The 17,020-nt window shown below is 58.8% G+C and overlaps 2 protein-coding genes across 7 annotated transcripts in view; one reads left to right on the top strand and one right to left on the bottom strand.

The window, feature by feature from the left end:
• The window catches only part of USP42 (ubiquitin specific peptidase 42), a 48,750-nt gene extending 46,648 nt beyond the window's left edge, over window positions 1–2,102 (top strand). The window contains exon 18 of the mRNA XM_037815195.1: window positions 969–2,102. The gene's annotated coding sequence lies outside the window, so the exon portion shown is untranslated. The remainder of the gene's footprint in view (window positions 1–968) is intronic.
• An 84-nt stretch (window positions 2,103–2,186) lies between these two features.
• Window positions 2,187–17,020, bottom strand: part of CYTH3 (cytohesin 3) — a 104,116-nt gene continuing 89,282 nt past the window's right edge. For 5 of the 6 annotated variants that reach the window (XM_037815196.1, XM_037815201.1, XM_037815200.1 and 2 more), the window contains 8 exons: window positions 12,512–12,592; window positions 10,943–11,055; window positions 10,586–10,734; window positions 9,404–9,515; window positions 5,842–5,918; window positions 5,681–5,752; window positions 5,410–5,564; window positions 2,187–5,168 (listed from right to left, as the gene is read on the bottom strand). In XM_037815196.1, coding sequence (XP_037671124.1) covers window positions 5,096–5,168; window positions 5,410–5,564; window positions 5,681–5,752; window positions 5,842–5,918; window positions 9,404–9,515; window positions 10,586–10,734; window positions 10,943–11,055; window positions 12,512–12,592 — 832 coding nt within the window. In that variant the 3' untranslated portion in view covers window positions 2,187–5,095. The remainder of the gene's footprint in view (window positions 5,169–5,409; window positions 5,565–5,680; window positions 5,753–5,841; window positions 5,919–9,403; window positions 9,516–10,585; window positions 10,735–10,942; window positions 11,056–12,511; window positions 12,593–17,020) is intronic. The other variant, XM_037815197.1, reaches the window with a different exon arrangement.

Here is a 17,020-nt window from a genome sequence, read left to right as displayed (position 1 = left end):
CTTTTCAGTGTTCAAAACGTGAGTGCCCAGCCCCGGTGTTGGCTGCCACCTCGGTGCTGTGGTGGGGTGTCTGCGTCTCGGGAGTGGCTCCGGTGACCCTGCCTCGCCCGCTGGTTCTCCACCAGCCCCAGCCGGGCACAAGCCCAGCACCTGGAGGCCTGTTGAGACCCTTCTCCGCTCCAGCCCTTGCAGTGTTGGCTGCCGGGCGTGTGCCCCTTGGCTCAGGAGAAAGGCCTGACAAGGATGGAAGCCCCAGAAGCCACAGGGCAGCCATGCGATGCACGTGGCAGGAAATGGAGGACCCTGCTCTTCAACCACTGCCTGGCCCAGAGCCACCAATGGCTGCACCGAGGCCACGAGCAGGACTTAGCACTGGGTCCCCCCCTGGGGCAGCCAGCTGCCCCCATCTCTGTGCTTTACTTGCACGTGGGTGCCCAGGAGCAGCAGAGCAAAGCTGTGACGCACGTCCAGCTGCGCTGTGTGTGTGTGTGTACGTGTGCGAGTCACTTGCTGCTGGGATGCTGCCCAGCAGCCCTGGGAGAGCAGTTCGGATTTTTGAGCCTGCACCTGCCCAGGTAGAGGGTGGAGGGAAGGGCATTTTGTCCAAATATGTCTAACTTTTAGTGAGATCAAGGGGGGGTCTAAGTGAACCTTAAAGTGAATTTTCTCCAGACCATTAATCTGTGGTTAATCGATGCGAAGCATCAGTGTGTCCTCGAGGGGAGCCCTTACCCCGACTGCCTGGGGAGGTGGAGCAGCGGCCCCTGAGTCTGGCCGCGAGGTGGCGCCAGCCCCGCCGAGTCCGCGCTTTCCGGGAAGGACTTCCCTGTCCCCGCCTCGGCCGCTCCCGGGGGATCCGTGGACGAGTCACTGGCCCTGCGGAAGGCGGAGGCCCTGGAGCACCGGGCCCTGCGTCCCCAGCTTCCCGCCACCGCAGCCACTAACGCCTGCCGCATCTTGTCTTTCAGATTCGACACGTTCAACAGAAGCCATCCCAACTCAGCTTAAATTATAAATATAGAAAATAACTTTGTTCAAATCTGCGTGGTGCTTCTTTAGTAAATACTGTACAGATTTTACCATGGAGAACTTTTTTTTTAGTTTTTACCTTTTCTTAATTACCCCTATTCCGAATGGACGAACACTTTCTACAACTGCTGACCACTGTAAAATACCGTGTATATAAATCACATTGAGAATAACGCCCTGGACTAGAACATCTCAAATGCTGCTTAACTCCAGACTCAGGTTGATCCTTGTATTTCGTGTACTGTTCCTCCGAGGTAGACATCGGTGCGCGGCCGTTGGGAACCATGGAATTATTAAAGTACAAACTGACAGTGTGCATATTTAATTTAAAGACTTATTTAAGATTCACAAGCTCTCAACTAGACTTTTGAGAGCAGTCTGTTTTCTGTAATGTCTGATACTAGAAACTAATTTGCTTCATATTTTAGTTGTATTCAAGATTTAAAGATGTATTTTATAGACAAGTTCTGTTTTTGAACTTTGTGGAATTATTCCAATCAATTTACCTGTTATAATGAGTATTTACATTATGAATGTATAATCCAAACATTATTTGTAAAGCCTACAGTATGTTTTTATTACATAACACTTTTTTATACAGCGTCTCTTGTCTCAACTATATGATATTGGAGTCTGAGTTGTCAGCTTGGTCCCTTCAAGTTTCTAGTTACAGACAAATTCATACTGTGATTTTATTTTTAATATGGATATGCTATCAAACTGTGATACACTTTAATTCACTGGTCCTGCATCAGGAGATGGAGTGGGGAAAACTGTATTTAATACAGTTTGTATCTGAATAATCTGTATGGTTTATACAGTTTGTGTTGTTCAGAGATGTCTAAAGTTTGATCTTTGTTTTTTTAAAGATTAAAAAGCACTTGCCCCACTGTAAATATACAGCATGTAAAATTTATATAGTATATAAATGGCAGCAAATTAAACATGGTGTCTTATTTTTTACTGCTGTTTTCCCCGTTTGCTTACAGACACTTCTGCCCGTGCTCACAGTCACCCACACGCGCTCATAACTGACAGCGTGTGCTGTGGGGTCTCCGTCAGTGCTGTGGGGCAGCCTGGAACTGAGGGTGAGTGGGGGAGGCACAGGCGGGTTAAGCCGTGGTCTGTCTGCAAGAACCAAATCTTAAACAGTCTTGCTTAACAATACATTTGATTTTTATTGCATGAACACGGTATCTGCAAGAGAGCTTTTACAGCCGTACACCCTTCAATTGTACTAGTTGCTTTACAACAAAATATTAATAGATAATATTTCTTCATGCAATTTGTGGGAGTATATACATTGCATAAACATTCCAGAAATCAAGATATGTACATTATTTACATAATAACTACATTTATTGTAATAGAAATTTTCTAAGAAAATAAAATGAGAAATCACAAGTTGTGGTTTCTGGTCTACCATAGACCTAACTTCTCAGCAAGCACGTCTATGTAGATAAATGCATCTGTAACTTGAAAAATAGGCATTGCTTTATATGAGGCATTAAATGCTCCTATTCTGAGCTCGGTACCACGTTAAACTGGTTGGACACAGGGGACCCTGAAGACACTACATTGCTTGTCTGGGTCCAGCATCAGTCCAGCGAGCCCTCGGGGATGCCAGCAGGGCCCCGCAGGGAGGTGGGCAAGGCCGTGGCCACCATGCTCTGTACCCTAAGCTCCCTTTGCTGCCTGCTCCCCTCTGTCTCTGGAGGAAGTTTTGTCTTTGGCCACAGTTGAACTAATAATTCAAGCACTGAGCGTAGACATTGGGGAGGGGGGTGGGGAACATGAGCAGGATGAATGCCACGTGGAGAGGTGCCAGGGCCCCTGCTGTGCCCCCCACGTGGCCGAGCCAGCCTGGCCCGACCCGCAGTGTAGGCCCCATGTGTTAATAGTGTCCCGGCAGGACCTGGAATTGGAAGGTGGCAGCTCGTGAATTCTAAGCACCGGGTCTGCAGCGGCCCCAGGGAGACAGCCGCGGGCGAAGCTCTCCCACAGGTGCCCGGAGCAGAGAAACATCTTATTAGGTGTTTCCTTCATGCTCACTTCCCCCAACACAACTCTGAGGCCAAACCCAAAAGACAGGAGCCCTGTCTCTCCACGGTCATAGCTGGGGTCACAGTCAGGAGAGAGAGAAACAGTTCTTCCGAGTGTGAGACACCGGAAGCGGCCCAGGGGCTGCGGGTGGGGCCGAGCGAGCCCCGTGCCCGTGCAGACGGGAGGCCGGGGCTGCCTGGGTGCCAGGCGGGCTCAGGGTGCCAATTGGTGCCTTCCTCAAAAACCAAAGTTTGGAATTTGAGGTATCAGTACAGTGACAAAGCCTAAAAGCTTGGGAATGAACCAAAAAAGTCAGTTTGATGCATGACGGAAAGTTACGGGCTTAGACCCCTTTGCAGTCCAGTGTGACTTAAAGCCACATGGAGGTCAGCGACACAGGCAAAGGGCCAGCGCTGTTCTGTCTCGGCTCGAGGCAGCACACGGATCATCAGGAATGGCTGCTTCTGCTACTTAGAACTAGACGAAAGTGCGTACAATCTGAGGTTTAATTTGACTTTCCTTTTGTAAAGGAGTAGTCAGTAGCATCTAAAGGTGCAAATTCCAGATGTGTCTACGCAGGTGGGGCGGGGGCAGGAAGTTGGGGGCTGGGGGAAGAGCCCCCTTGGCCGGGCCCTCCATCACGGAACAGCCCCCAGGCGAGCGGGCCTGCGGGTCAGACGTGCATGTCCCGGACTGGAAAGATGCTCTCGGGGAGGAGGGGAAGAAAGTAGCTTCTGTCACTGCCCCTTCCTGAACACCCATGGCCGTCCCGCCCCGGGCACAAAGCACCTGGCCCAGCCGCGAGCACGAGCCTCAGCCCCCTGCCAGCCTCCTGGTCAGCGGCTCTCGGGTTTAACCTGTCCCAGAAATCCTAGGGCCACACTGGTTTGGTCTAAAGGTATTTGTACCTTAAATTACACTTTCATGCCATAGCTTGCTTGTCCCCTCAAAATGGGAGATTAAATCTCCAAAAACTCTCTATTCATTACATTAAGAAATTTGGTCAGATTGTTACAAGGCTGGTAAAATAAAGCATTTTGCCAAAACACTTTAAATAGTGAAGAATGTGGTCGGACGCCACTCAGCCCCACGTCCTGGGGTGAACCCCACGAAAGTGCCGTCCAGGTGTGTCAGAGACAGTGGGGACGAGCAGTTTCACAGGGTCCACCGTGCAGACGAGCTATCGCCAGGGGAAAAGCTCCCTTTCCTAAATTCAGCAGTTGAGTATAACCATCCAAAAAACATCATTTATATTGAGTGATTTGCTTTTTAGAACCTATTAGTGGGGCAAAAAAGTCTCCACACGGCAGAGCTCACTGGCCAGCGGGTCCCCAGCAGCCCCGCCCAACTGCACGTGCCCCCAAACCCTTCCCTTTGGGTGCTGCATATTTTTTTTTCAGTGCACAGTATACACTTGTGTCCAGGAGTTAAACTTATAGCTGCCATTCTAAAAATACTACTGTTAGAAAGTATCTTTCATTATAATTTCAGAATATAAAAAGGCATATAAAAGCTATAATCCTATATATCTGAGAAAAAAATTCTGAATAAAAAAGTGGTAGCTCTTCCTATCCTGTTTTGATATAAAACAGCAGCTTCTAGAACAGTGACCATCACTACTGCTACTGACCGCACGTGTGTCTGACGGGCGAGGTTCCACGGACAGGGAGCGATCCTGGGGTGGGCTGCACGGCTGCGTGGGCAGCGGAACCAGCAGCTGCTGCGGGTACAAGCGGGTACACTTGGACGTTGCCCGCTGGGGCAGGGCGGGAACATGCCGGACGGTCCCTGACGCGGCCCACGCAAAGCGCCCAAGCACGCAGTCTGGTTCTTGGAACTTGTCCCCACGGCAGCCGTCCCTGTGCACTGGGCAGCGTCCCGCAGAGACCCTGCTCCTGGCAGCTGCCGGAAGACACGGCCTGCAGAGGTGTGTCCAGGTATGTCCGGGTGTCTCGGGGAGGATGTGGCGACTCGTGCTGTGGGGTTTGGGTTTCGACCTTTACCTGTCTGGGCCAGGGGAGCTCTATTTCTTATTGGCAATCCTCCTTTTCCTCGTCGCCAGCATGTCGTAGAAAGGGTCCCTGCTGATGCTGGCTCTAATGGAGAGAGAGGAAGCCAGGTTAGGCCCGAGGTGGCACCGGGCTGGCAGCAGAACACAGCCCTCGGCGTCACAAACGGGAACTCGTCCGCCTCTCCCGGCGCCGATGTGAGCAGACGGCCTCTGACCTTCGGGAACTGTTCCTGCGGAGCCCCTGCTGGCAGGTGCACAGCTCCCACCTCCCCACAGCGCGCGGGAGGAGACCGACCGCAGGGGCTCGGACCCGGGCGGCCACTCACCTGATGCACTTGATCCACTCCTCCTTCTCCTCCGGCGTGGGGGCCGAGATGCGGTACACCACGTGGTTCCCCTCCACCACGCGCCCGTCGGCCTCCGTCTTACAGGCCTTGATCACCTGCCCTTTGTGGCTCGGGTTGTACAGCTCAAAGCAGTTCTGCAGGGAGGAAGAGGGAAGGGGAGACGTCACCGGGGCCCAGGTCCCAAGGGGAGGCCCCGGCCCCGGGCGCCGCCAGCCTGCGAGGAGAGGACCGGGCAAAGCCGGCGCCTTACGGGCTTCCGAGGGTCTTCCACCTCCCTTATGCTGAGGTTCTCCAGCGGGATGATGCCCCTGGGCTCCTTGTCCTGCGGGGGAGAGGCGCACGGGCAGCCCCTGCTCGGGCCCAGCGCGGGGCGGCGGGCGCTGCTGGGGGAGGGCGGCGGCGCCTACTTACTGTTGTGTATTCAAAGTAATAGAGGCAGTTATCGGTCAGGATGAACCAGCGGCGCTTCCAGGTCTTCACGCGCCCCCCTGCAAGCAGAAGGCCCCGGAGTCAGGCCCCGGCGCCGCCGCCCCGCCCGGGGCCCCCGAGACAACCCGCCGGCTCCTCTAACCCGCGTCAGTCGCAGCGGATGGGCCTGACCCCCCGGCAGAGCCTGGGCCCGGCCACGGCACCGCCCCGTCGCCAGGGGAAGGCCGGACGGAGTCGCCGTCGGAACCAGACCGCCGGGCAGGCAGCTCCCTCCACCCCGGTACCCGCAGAGACCCGCACAGGCTTCCACGGCCACCCTCGCTCCCACGGGAAGCTGCGTGTGACCGAGAGAGACGCGCTCACAGCAACGACTCTGCGCGGGACGGGGGCGTTTCCCGGGGACCCGCAGGCCAGGGGTCGGCAGGAGAGCTCAGGACCAACAGGTCGCGGTGGGATGCGGGATGGGCTAGACAGACGTACATCCGTCTGTCCATCTGCCCCCTGGGCTGACTGGGATCCTAGGAAGCTGAACGTTATCCCAGGGCCGAGGTGGGGGGTCCCCAGCTTCTGCCCTGGCAGCCCCCGGCAATCCCAGGGGGTCCCGCCTTGTGCCCTCAGGGTGGGGAGCAGGGTGCCGGCTCTGGGGCCCGGCAGGAAGGCCTGGCTGTGCCGCCCGCGCGTCCCTACGACGGACCCCCAGCCTCCGGCCTGACTGAGCACCGGCCTGCCCCTGCCCCTCCCCGAGACCCCCTCGGCCCCACATGCCTCAGCCCTCCCTGACCACCACACTTCTCACAAGACCCCCCCGACCCTCTGCCAGGTGGGTCCTTTGCCGTCCTCATCCGTGTGCAGCTCCAGGGCCCCTGTCCTACCAGTAGGGCTGCCCAGCGGGACCCCGTGTCCCACCCCCTCAGGCTTCACACGAGCCAGCCCCCCCCCCCCCCCGGGCCTTCCACCGCCCGGCTCTGCAGGAGCAGGATCAGGGAGGCCCAGAGGCCCTCAGGCGAGTCAGGTTCATCCCGGCATCCTCCAGGGCTCCAGGGACAGGGGCAGGAGCACAGAGACACCCTCCACGCTGGAGACCAGACGGAGGAGAGCGGGGCCTCCGTATTCCCCGAGCCTGAGGCTCCTCCGAGTGGAGGAGCCACATCATCCCGCCAGCCCTCAGCATCCCCCCGACACCCCACAGCCCCCCCACGGTCCCCACCCACCCCAGCTGCGCTCGTGGCCAGCCCCTCCTGCCTCCGACAGCGGCCAGTGGCGCCGAGGGCCCCGCTGCTGGCAGAGGCTCCCCCCTGGGTCCCTTGCTGGCCACTCGGCCTCCCGCCCGGACGGCCCTCCCTCGCCCACAACGGGCACCCTCCCAGCAAACCTCCGAGGTGCCGTCTGCCCACCCAGCCAGCCCCCAACTTCCCCTTTGCACTGGTCACCATGTGACCGCGTGCGATTCCAGACCCGGCCCGCCACTGACCTGCCGCATGAGCTCCCGGGAGAGCTGGGGTTGGTGAGAAAGCCCCACGGCCCTGTGACCCTTGACCTACGCCCCTGCTCCCATATACTCGGGGACGTGGGGGCACGTCTAACCCCTGGTCCTCGTTCTCGAGCCGGGGGTGGGGTCCTGGCAAGCCCAGGCTCCATGGAGCAGGGCCGGGGTGACAGCCAGAGTCTCGGGGCCACGGCAGGTCCCACTTGCGTCACCAGATGCACCACTCGTGCCTGCAGAAAGGCGCCTGGCTGCTCCGAAACGCACAACACCCAGTCCTCTAGGTAATTTTTCCTTCTGTTCTCCCTGCTGTTGTCAGGCATGAGTGCACACAGGCACACGTGTGCTCACCTGTCTGTAACATGAAGCTCAATTCCAACATATTCCTGTCTGTGTTTTTAAAACAATTGATTTTCAAAACCCAATGACAAATTATTCACTTCATCATCGTCAAGCAATGGCCGAGCAGCCCACAGGAGATGTAAATGTCCGCCCCTCTGCTCCGGCAAAGCACCGGGCGTTTAAAAAGGGCTGCGTGTTCTAAAACTAAACCTACCAGGAGGAAACCACGAAGCCAAGCCACGTGTGACCTCGTGTGTCCTTACCATGTGTGGCCACCAAGTGCGGGCAGGAGGGCCCCCGCTTCCCACCCGCCGGCTGGCCAGGCACTGCCTCGGGCGTCGCTCTCGAGAACAGAGAATCCAGAGGCTGCTGGTGCTGGGCAGGGGCCTCCACCCTGACTTCATGGCCTGTGCCTGTCTGTTCACCCAGAAAACAGGTTGGAAAAACCAAGCTGCACTTAGGCCTCTTCCTCGCCCACTGACGTGTGCCCTCAAGGCCAGCCACTGCCAGCACAGGGGCCTCAGCAGCTCCGGAGGGCACATGGCACCGTCGGCCGTCGGGGAACCCGAGGGCAGGGTCTCGACCAGTCTCCCAGACCAAGTTCCAGCCCCGGTGCCACTGCTGCTGCTCTAAGAAGCCCCCGCCACCCTCACTCCAGGATCCCGTGACTTAGGCACATGGGTCCCAGCTGTAGGCAAAGGCCCAGAAGTCTCCTGGCCCCTGTGTGGCCAGGGCAAAGACCCCCGAGTGGAGCGGAAACCCATGGGACTGGGGGGTACCCCTTCCAGCTGTCAGCACGTCCATGTGTGCCCTTCCCGAGTCAAAGAAATCACCTGAGTCCTCGTGGGCTTTAATGCCTCACAGGCTGAACAGAAACACTCTGTTCTCAGAACGGCTGAGCTGAAACAGTTGTCACAACTTGCAGGCTTTAACGCTGGGCAAAGACCCTGAGTCCCCAGTGTCAAACTAACCCCTGAAAGTTCCTTACGTCGCTGTGACGTGTAATGGCCCCGACTCTCCCCACAGGGTGCCGGCATGCCCTGCCCGAGGGGTGCCAGTGGCCCGGCGGTGCTGAGGGGAGGTGCTGGCAGCGACTGTGCGTCACGGGTGTCCTGGACCCAGGCAGAGGGCAGACTGTGTCCCCACAGCACTGCCACGGGTGCCGCGGCCGCCACGTCCTGCACTGGGACATCCAGCCCCAGCCAGTCTAGAGCCACACGACCAGCCGGACAGCGGCCACGGACGGAGCGTCACACACACCGGCAGGCGAGCGGAGGACAGAGCGAGAAACGAGCAGCTGGGGAGGGCAGAAGCCACTGGGTACCTACCTCCTAACGCGGAACAAGCAGGGACAGCCCGTCACAGACAGAAAGTGGGAGCCACGGGCAGAAGGAAAACAACAAGAAGGCACATTTAAACCACGCATCAAAAATCACAGCCACACCAAACCGAGAGAACGGCCCTCGGGCACCTGCTTCTCATGCGGAACGCTGACTCGGACTTCCACCCGCACTGCGGCCTGGCAGCTTTCTGGGACGGCGGGCGCAGCCGGGAAGGGGCGCCTCGTGCGGAGCCGCCACAGCTCGGAGCGGCACCGCTTCCGGGAGGGGCGGCTGCCAGGAGCGCGTGGCTCCGCTGCCTCGGGGCAGGGGTGCTCGCTACGCTGCCGCGGGGACCCCCGAGACCCCCGAGCACGGGGCCGGCAGGGCCTGCGCTCACCGAGCTTCAGGAGCCAGCCCTCGCGGTCGGGGTTGAAGAAGGTGTGCGTGAGGTCATTGCCGTCGTCCTCTGGGATTTTAAACGGCTCGTTTTTAATACTTTCATATAAGTTCTGTAAAAAGGGAAAAGAGCAGCGGCCCGTTGAAAGAGCCCGTCCTCTGCCACTGCTCTCGAGGTAAGACTAAGAATAGAGCTCAGCAGAACCAGAGCAGAGGATCTGCCAAAACAGGCCAATTTCACAGCTAGACTTGGTACTCCCGAAAATTGGGAACCAACCAGGGTCAGAGAGGACGGCGGAGGGCAGGCGGCCTGGGGGCACCCGGGGTGGGCGGCCTGGGGGCACCTGGGGTGGGCGGCCTGGGGTGCTGGTGGGCGGCCTGGGGGCACCTGGGGTGGGCGGCCTGGGCGTGCTGGTGGGCGGCCTGGGGGCACCTGGGGTGGGCGGCCTGGGGTGCTGGTGGGCGGCCTGGGGGCACCTGGGGTGGGCGGCCTGGGGGTGCTGGTGGACGGCCTGGGCGTGCTGGTGGGCGGCCTGGGGGCACCTGGGGTGGGTGGCCTGGGGGTGCTGGTGGGCAGCCTGGGGGCACCCGGGGTGGGCGGCCTGGGGGCACCCCGGGTGGGCGGCCTGGGCGTGCTGGTGGGCGGCCTGGGGGTGCTGGTGGACGGCCTGGGGGTGCTGGTGGACGGCCTGGGCGTGCTGGTGGGCGGCCTGGGGGCACCTGGGGTGGGCGGCCTGGGCGTGCCGGTGGGCGGCCTGGGGGCACCCGGGATGGGCGGCCTGGGGTGCTGGTGGGCGGCCTGGGGGCACCTGGGGTGGGCGGCCTGGGGGTGCTGGTGGGCGGCCTGGGGGTGCCGGTGGGCGGCCTGGGGTGCTGGTGGGCGGCCTGGGGGCACCCGGGGTGGGCGGCCTGGGCGTGCCGGTGGGCGGCCTGGGGTGCTGGTGGGCGGCCTGGGGGCACCCGGGGTGGGCGGCCTGGGCGTGCCGGTGGGCGGCCTGGGGTGCTGGTGGGCGGCCTGGGGGCACCCGGGGTGGGCGGCCTGGGCGTGCCGGTGGGCGGCCTGGGGGTGCCGGTGGGCGGCCTGGGGGCGCCCGGGGTGGGTGGCCTGGGGGCGCCTGGGGTGGGCGGCCTGGGGTGCTGGTGGGCGGCCTGGGGTGCTGGTGGGCGGCCTGCCCCCGCTCACCCGCAGGAGCTCCTCGGGCAGGTCACCGCCCTCGTTGATGCCACGGTTCATGGAGACGAAGCGCTCGGCCGTGGGCTTGTCGCGCACGTTGTGGTTGTGCAGGCTGGTGTTCAGCATGATGATGGCGAAGGACAGCACGTAGCACGTGTCTGGAACAAAGGCCCAGGGCCGGGTACGACCGGCGTTCGGTCTCGCGTGCCCACACCAGCAGGGTGGGCCGGGGCAGGGGTTGCTGAGGCCCACCCGGTGCCCGCCCGGCCGCCCCGGCTCAGCAGGCCACAGGGCGTCAACCCGACCAGCACGTGGGGGTCCCGGGGCCGGGGGCTCACGGGGGCTGGAGGCAGGGGCTGCACCGACCTGTGGACTGGAAGACCCCAGGGTTGCACAGGCAGTAGCGAGCCGCAAAGGCCTCCATCATGCGGTCGATCTTCTGCGCCTCCCCCGGAAGGCGGAAGCTCCACAGGAACTGCCTGCGGGGACGGGCACCTCCGTGGAGAGACCCGCGCGCCGGCCCGAGGAGCCGCCCCAGGGGGCCCGGGCGGGGCGGGGGGCCTCAGGACCCCGCCCGGGGCCTGCAACCAGCCCTTGGGTGGGGCCCGCAGCTCCGGCCCCCCTCAGCACCCACGGCCCTGCCCGGGCACAGCTGAGTCTGCACAGGGCCCGGTGCCACCAGCTCCCACCCTACAGCCGCCCCTGACCCCAGGCCATGGGTCCTCCCCCGTCCCGCCTCTCGCGGGTTCTTCCCACAGGCCCCCCAACAGCAGCTTCTCCTTCTGCCTCACCCCCCACCCCACTCGCTCTGCCTTTCCTCACTGCCCGGTACCCCGTTTGGGGGCTGTCCATCTGTCTGTCCTGTTCCCTGCTGGTCCAGGACTCAGCAAATGGCCAATGCTTCGGTGGCTTCAGCACAGGGTCTGGGGCTGAGGTGGGACCCACGGGCTCCGGGGACAACCTCGAGGGTCCGCAGTTTCTGATCACGGACCCCGGCCAGCGGGAGGGGCAAGGCAGCCTGCCCGCCCGGCTCCCCTCCTTGCCCGCCCGGCTCCCCGCCCTGCCTGGGCCACCCCGACACCCCTCCGCTCCTGCCCCGCGTTGCACAGCAAGACCAGGTGACACCACCTTACGTCACATCAGAGCCCGGCCCTCCCGCCGGGCACCCGGGCGCCCTGCTCGTCCTGGGTGCTGCCACACGCTGACCCCAGCTGCCCCTTCCTGAACCGGGGGCGCCACCCGCTCTCGCCCTCGCCTGATCCTGCGGAGGCCATGGCCCCTCTCCCTGACGTCTGTTTTTGAAACTGGATCTAAAACATGCATGCAGGGCGCAGGGCTCTCCCCGCGGCACCCGAGGGTGGCTGAGCCGCTGAGCTTCCCGAGGCTCGGGGTGGGCAGAGAGTCTCAGCAGGGCGGAGGGGGACGGAGGCCAGAAAAGACCGGGCCGTGCCTGGGATGTGCCATTCATGGCAGGCTTCGGGGACAGGCTCGGAGCCTCAGCGCAGAACCAGGAAGGGGACGAAGTGACGTCCCCATGGTGGTGCCAGAAAGAGGTGGCCACGCTGGGGAGGAACTGGGGGTACGCCCAGGACAAGGACCCACTTCTCCTTGGGCAAGGCTGGGCCCGGGCAGGGGGCTGCGAGGGCAGGAAGCCCTCCTGGCGACCTCCAGGATGTCAGTGTTCAAGGCCCGCTATGGGGGCACCACAGCAAGACCAGCCCGCGGGATGTGGGGGCAGGAGGGAGCCCCCCAGGCGCTGGCACGGAAAGTGGGGGCATCCAGGGCGATGGTCTGGCTGCCTCAGGGGGGTCGTTTTGCCCGAGGGCAGCCAGTGTCTGCAGCGCCCCGAGCGCGTCAACGGCCCCCGTGGCTCGGGCCTCGCCCCCTACCCCGGACCCCGTCTTTTCAGCACCCGGAAGACAACGCAACCCTCACCTCAAGGCTTGTACCAGGTTGAGATCTGCAAACTCGTGGAGCTCCACGAAAGCCTGGAGAACTTTAATGTTAAACTCGTCCCTAGAAAGGAGAAGAGGACGTCCTCAGCCCGGCGAGCGTGTCCGGCAGGCGTCGGTGGCGTCTGATCCTGGGGACCCATGGACAGGATCTGCCCTGGTGACTGCTCCGAGGCAGCGGGAGATGGAGCCTCAGCTCACAGTCGGTGAGGAGCCAGTCAGGGACCCCCGGCCCGCCCAGCCCCCATCTGCACAGACGCGACCCTGAGGCCCAGGTCACGGCCCGACGCGCGCACCGGGCTCAAAGGAGGAAAGTTTGTGAAAGAATTAACGCCTCACGTGGGCTTTCAGAAACTAGACCAAACCTGAGAACACAAGGGAAAGTTTTACACAAACGTAAGCGATGACGACAAAAGTAAAATGATGCGACGAACAAGGTGCCCCTGGGCCCCGCTGGGAGGGCCGTCCGGCTCCAGAACGCCTGTGAGTCCCGCGTCTTGGACCAGACCAGACCCGACCCCTGACCCCTGGCCCCAGGGAGCGGCAGTGCCGGGCAAGGCCTGCAGACCACGGCCAACTCGGCCGCCTCACGGGGGCACCAAGCACGGAGGGAGAACCGGGGTGAGCGATGGGTGCGCGAGCCTGGGCACCGACCCCCCACCCCCACCTCCTAGGAATGAGCTCACGGCCAGCGGGGAGCAGTGCCCCAGGCGCCCCTGGGTTCTAGTACCTTCTGAGTCCCGTCTGCACGGAAGGGGACCCTGAGGGGAGCCTTCTCAGGACTGGGAAAGGAAAGCTTGGGTCTGGGCACGGCTCGTGCGGCCCTGCTCCGGCTGGGATGTCCTGCTGGCACGGCGGCACACTCAGGGACACGCCTGGGGCTGGGGGCAGGGGGAGCCGGCCCGCTGCTCAGGCCACAGGAGTGGAGGCGGCCACGGCAAGGGGCAGGCCCAGGACCCACCCGCCACCCACCAGCCACACAGGGGCTGGTTCCAACGTCAGCAGTGAAGACAGATGTCCCCTTGTCCACGCTGCTGCTGGACGCTGGCTGCGTGGGGCAGGGGGACCCGAGGTGGAGGGCCTAGCGCACCCACCCCGCCGTGTCCCGGTCCCCGCTGAGGCCGGTTCAAGAGTGTCAGAATAAACAAAACGGGCCTGGTTCCTCCACTTTCTGTTTCCCCTCCTGCCCCAAGTGGAAGAGGTGAGCTCCGAGGCCGTCTTAGATCCCATCCTCTCCATCCACTCACTCCCAGCACAACCTCCACCAGCCTGGAGGAAGAAACACCGCGATGTGCCAAAACCTCAGAAGTTTCTCTCTGGCCAGGCCTCGTCCCCTAGCCCTCCACTTGGATGTCCATTGGACATCGCACACTCAAGTCCCTAAGACGTGCCTGTATCCCCCAGGCCTCCCCTCCCCTCAGACCCGGCCCCCACCTGCTTCTCCCACAGCGTCCCCATCTCAGCCCACACCTGATCCACCAGAAATCCCCACTGGCTCGGTACTGAAGTCAGAGCCCCTCACGGCTGCCGGCCCGGCCCAAGCACCCTCTCCTGCCCATCCCTGCAGCCCCCTCCTGGGCCCCCAGTCTGCCCTCCACGAGGCAGCTGGAGTGACTGTTCTGAATTGCAAACTGGGCCATGCCTTCCTCTGCTTTCAGCCTTCCAACGGTCCCCCATTTCCCTCATTACGGTGGCCGCCAGACCCTGCCTGACATGGTGACCTCCTCTCGCAGCCCTGCCCCCAGCCCCTCTGCCCTTGCCCCAGACCCCCCGGCCCAGCGGCCCCCACCTCCCCCTCTGCGTCACGGTGCTCCTGCCCAAAGGGCCCGTCCCTGGGGATCTGTCCCGCCTGTGCAGAGACGCCCCTTCCCACGGGGCCCACCCGAGCAGCCTGCTGGGACTGCTGCCCCCTGCCCCACTCCCGCGTCATCGGCTTCCAGCGTGCACATCGCTGCCTTGCACACGCTGCTCCACCATTTTCTTCAAGGGGCAGAGTCTATTTTTGTTCACAAATGTATCCTAAGGCCCTTATACAGTGCCTGGCACACAGCCAGAGCTTAATTTTTAGAACTCAGTATCTGAAGGAACTCAGTATTTCTTAAAGAAACAAACTGCCAGATCACGCATTCTAAAAACACCATCGTTAATTTATCCTCCAGTTACATGACTGCCCAGGGGTCACTGCAACCCACCCAGCCTCTGGCCCAGGAGCTCTCAGACCTGGTCTCGGCTTTTAGGAAATTCAGAGCATTGCACATCCATCACCACAATTCTCATTATCCCAATAGGAAACTTCACACCCCTCCGCCATCACCCCCAAAACACCCATCCCTGCCAGCTCCTGGGACCACTACTCGCTTCCTGGCTCTATAGATTTGCCCGTTCTGGCCATTTACTATAAAGAGAATCACACAGCATTTCCCCTTCGTGTCTGGCTGAGCTCATTTAGCGTAACATTTTCCAGACTCACCCACGTTCCAGCATGTCTCCAAGCCTCGTTCCTTTTCATGGCTGAGTAATATTCTGTTGTGTGGACAGACCACAGTTCGTGTGTCCATTTGTCCCCTGATGGACATTTGTGCCATTTCCAGTTTTTGCCTCTTACGAATAATGCTGCTATAATCATTCTCGTAAAAGTTTCTGTGTGGAAATACGTTCATTTTCGTTCCTCGTGATATATTCCTAGGAGCAGAACTCCTGGGTTATATGGTAATACCACGCTTAACCTTTCAAGGGACTGCCAGACTGTTTTCCACAGCGGCTGCACCACTTTACATCCCCACCGGCAGCACGAGTGCTCCGTTTCTCTGCATCCTCCCAAACCTTTTCATTATCCATCATTTTATCATCGCCAGCCTGGTGTGTGTGAAGCAGCAACTTCTCAGGGCTTTCATTTGCACTTCCCTGATGACTAACGATATTGAGAACCCTTTCACGTGCTCATTGGCTATCTATGGATCTTTGGAGAACTGTCTGTTAAGATCCTCTGCACATTTATAAATGTGCTATTTGTCTTTTCACCATTGGATTATAAGAGTTCTTTATATATTAAGATAAAATTTCCTTATCAGATATATGATTGCAAATATTTTTTCCTCTTCTGTGGGTTGTCTTTTTACTTTCTTGATTATGTCCTTTAAAACAAAGTTTTTAATTTTGATGAAGTCCAGTTTATCTTTTTTTTGGCAGGTTGGTACTTGTGCTTTTAGTATCATATCTAAAAAACTCCTGCCTAATCCAAGGTCATGAAGATTTACTCTTATGTTTTCTTCTAACAGCTCCACACTTTTAGTCCTTATATTTAGGTATTTTACCTATTTTGAGTTAACTTTCGTACATAGTGTGCTGTAGGAGTCCACCTTCATTCTTTTGCACGTGGAGATCCAGTTGTCCCAGCACATTTGTGGAAGGGACTAAAGTCTTCCCCCACTGAAGTGTCTGGCACCCCTGTCAAACATCAGCTGACAGTAAATGTGAGGGTTTACTACTGAACTCTCAATTGTATGCCATGATCCGTATGTCTATCCTATGCCAGTACCACGCGGTTTTAATTCTGTGGCTGGGTAGTCTCTCTTGTAACTGGGAAGTGTGAGCTCTCTAATTTTGTTCTCTTTCAAGACTGCACTAGCTATTCTGGGTTCCTAGAATTTCCACTGAATTCCCCTGAATTTTAGGGTCAGCTTGCCAATTTCTGCAAAGTAGTGGGGAGATTGGGAGTGTGTTGAATCTGTAGATCAAGTTTGGGAGCACTGCCATCTGTGATGGTTAATTTCATGTGCCAACTTGGCTAGGTTATGCAGCCCAGTTCTTTGGTCAAGCAAGTACTGGCCTGATTGTTACCGTAAGGATATTTCATGGATTTAAATCATTAGTCAGTTGACTCCGTCTATGGCTGATTATATCTACAATCAACAAGGGAGCCTGCCTTCAGCAATAACAGAAGTCTCCTTATTTAATCCGCCGAAGGCCTTAAGGGAAAAACTGATGATTTCAGGAGTCAGATAGAATTTCAACCTCTACTCCAGACAGGCAGCTTCTCCTGGGGTTCACCACCACTTTCACTGGTGTTCCCAACTTGAAGCCTTCTTCTGGTGAATTCAATGTCATCTTCATTTAGTTTCCAACTTGCAACCTGCCCTAAGGAATTTAGACTTGCCAATCCCTACAGTTGTGTGAGCCAATTCCTATAATAAATCTATTATTTACATAAATTATTTACATATCCAGTTGGCTCTGTTTATCTATAAACCCTAATACACCATCTTAAAACTCTTAAGTCTTCTGATCCATGAACATGGGATGTCTTTACATTTATTTCTGTCTTTCATTACTTTCAACAATGTAGGTTTCAGAATTAAAGTATTGTGCTTCCTTTGTCAAATATATTAATAGTATTTTTTGATGCTATAATAAAAGGAATTGTTCTATTAATTACCTTTTTGGTTTGCTCATTGCTAATACATAGAAATACAACTGAGTTTTGCATATTTAC

The sequence above is a fragment of the Choloepus didactylus genome, chromosome 21 (assembly GCF_015220235.1).
Source record: "Choloepus didactylus isolate mChoDid1 chromosome 21, mChoDid1.pri, whole genome shotgun sequence".
Taxonomy (NCBI): Eukaryota; Metazoa; Chordata; class Mammalia; order Pilosa; family Megalonychidae; genus Choloepus; species Choloepus didactylus.
This window is presented reverse-complemented; position numbering and strand designations above follow the sequence as displayed.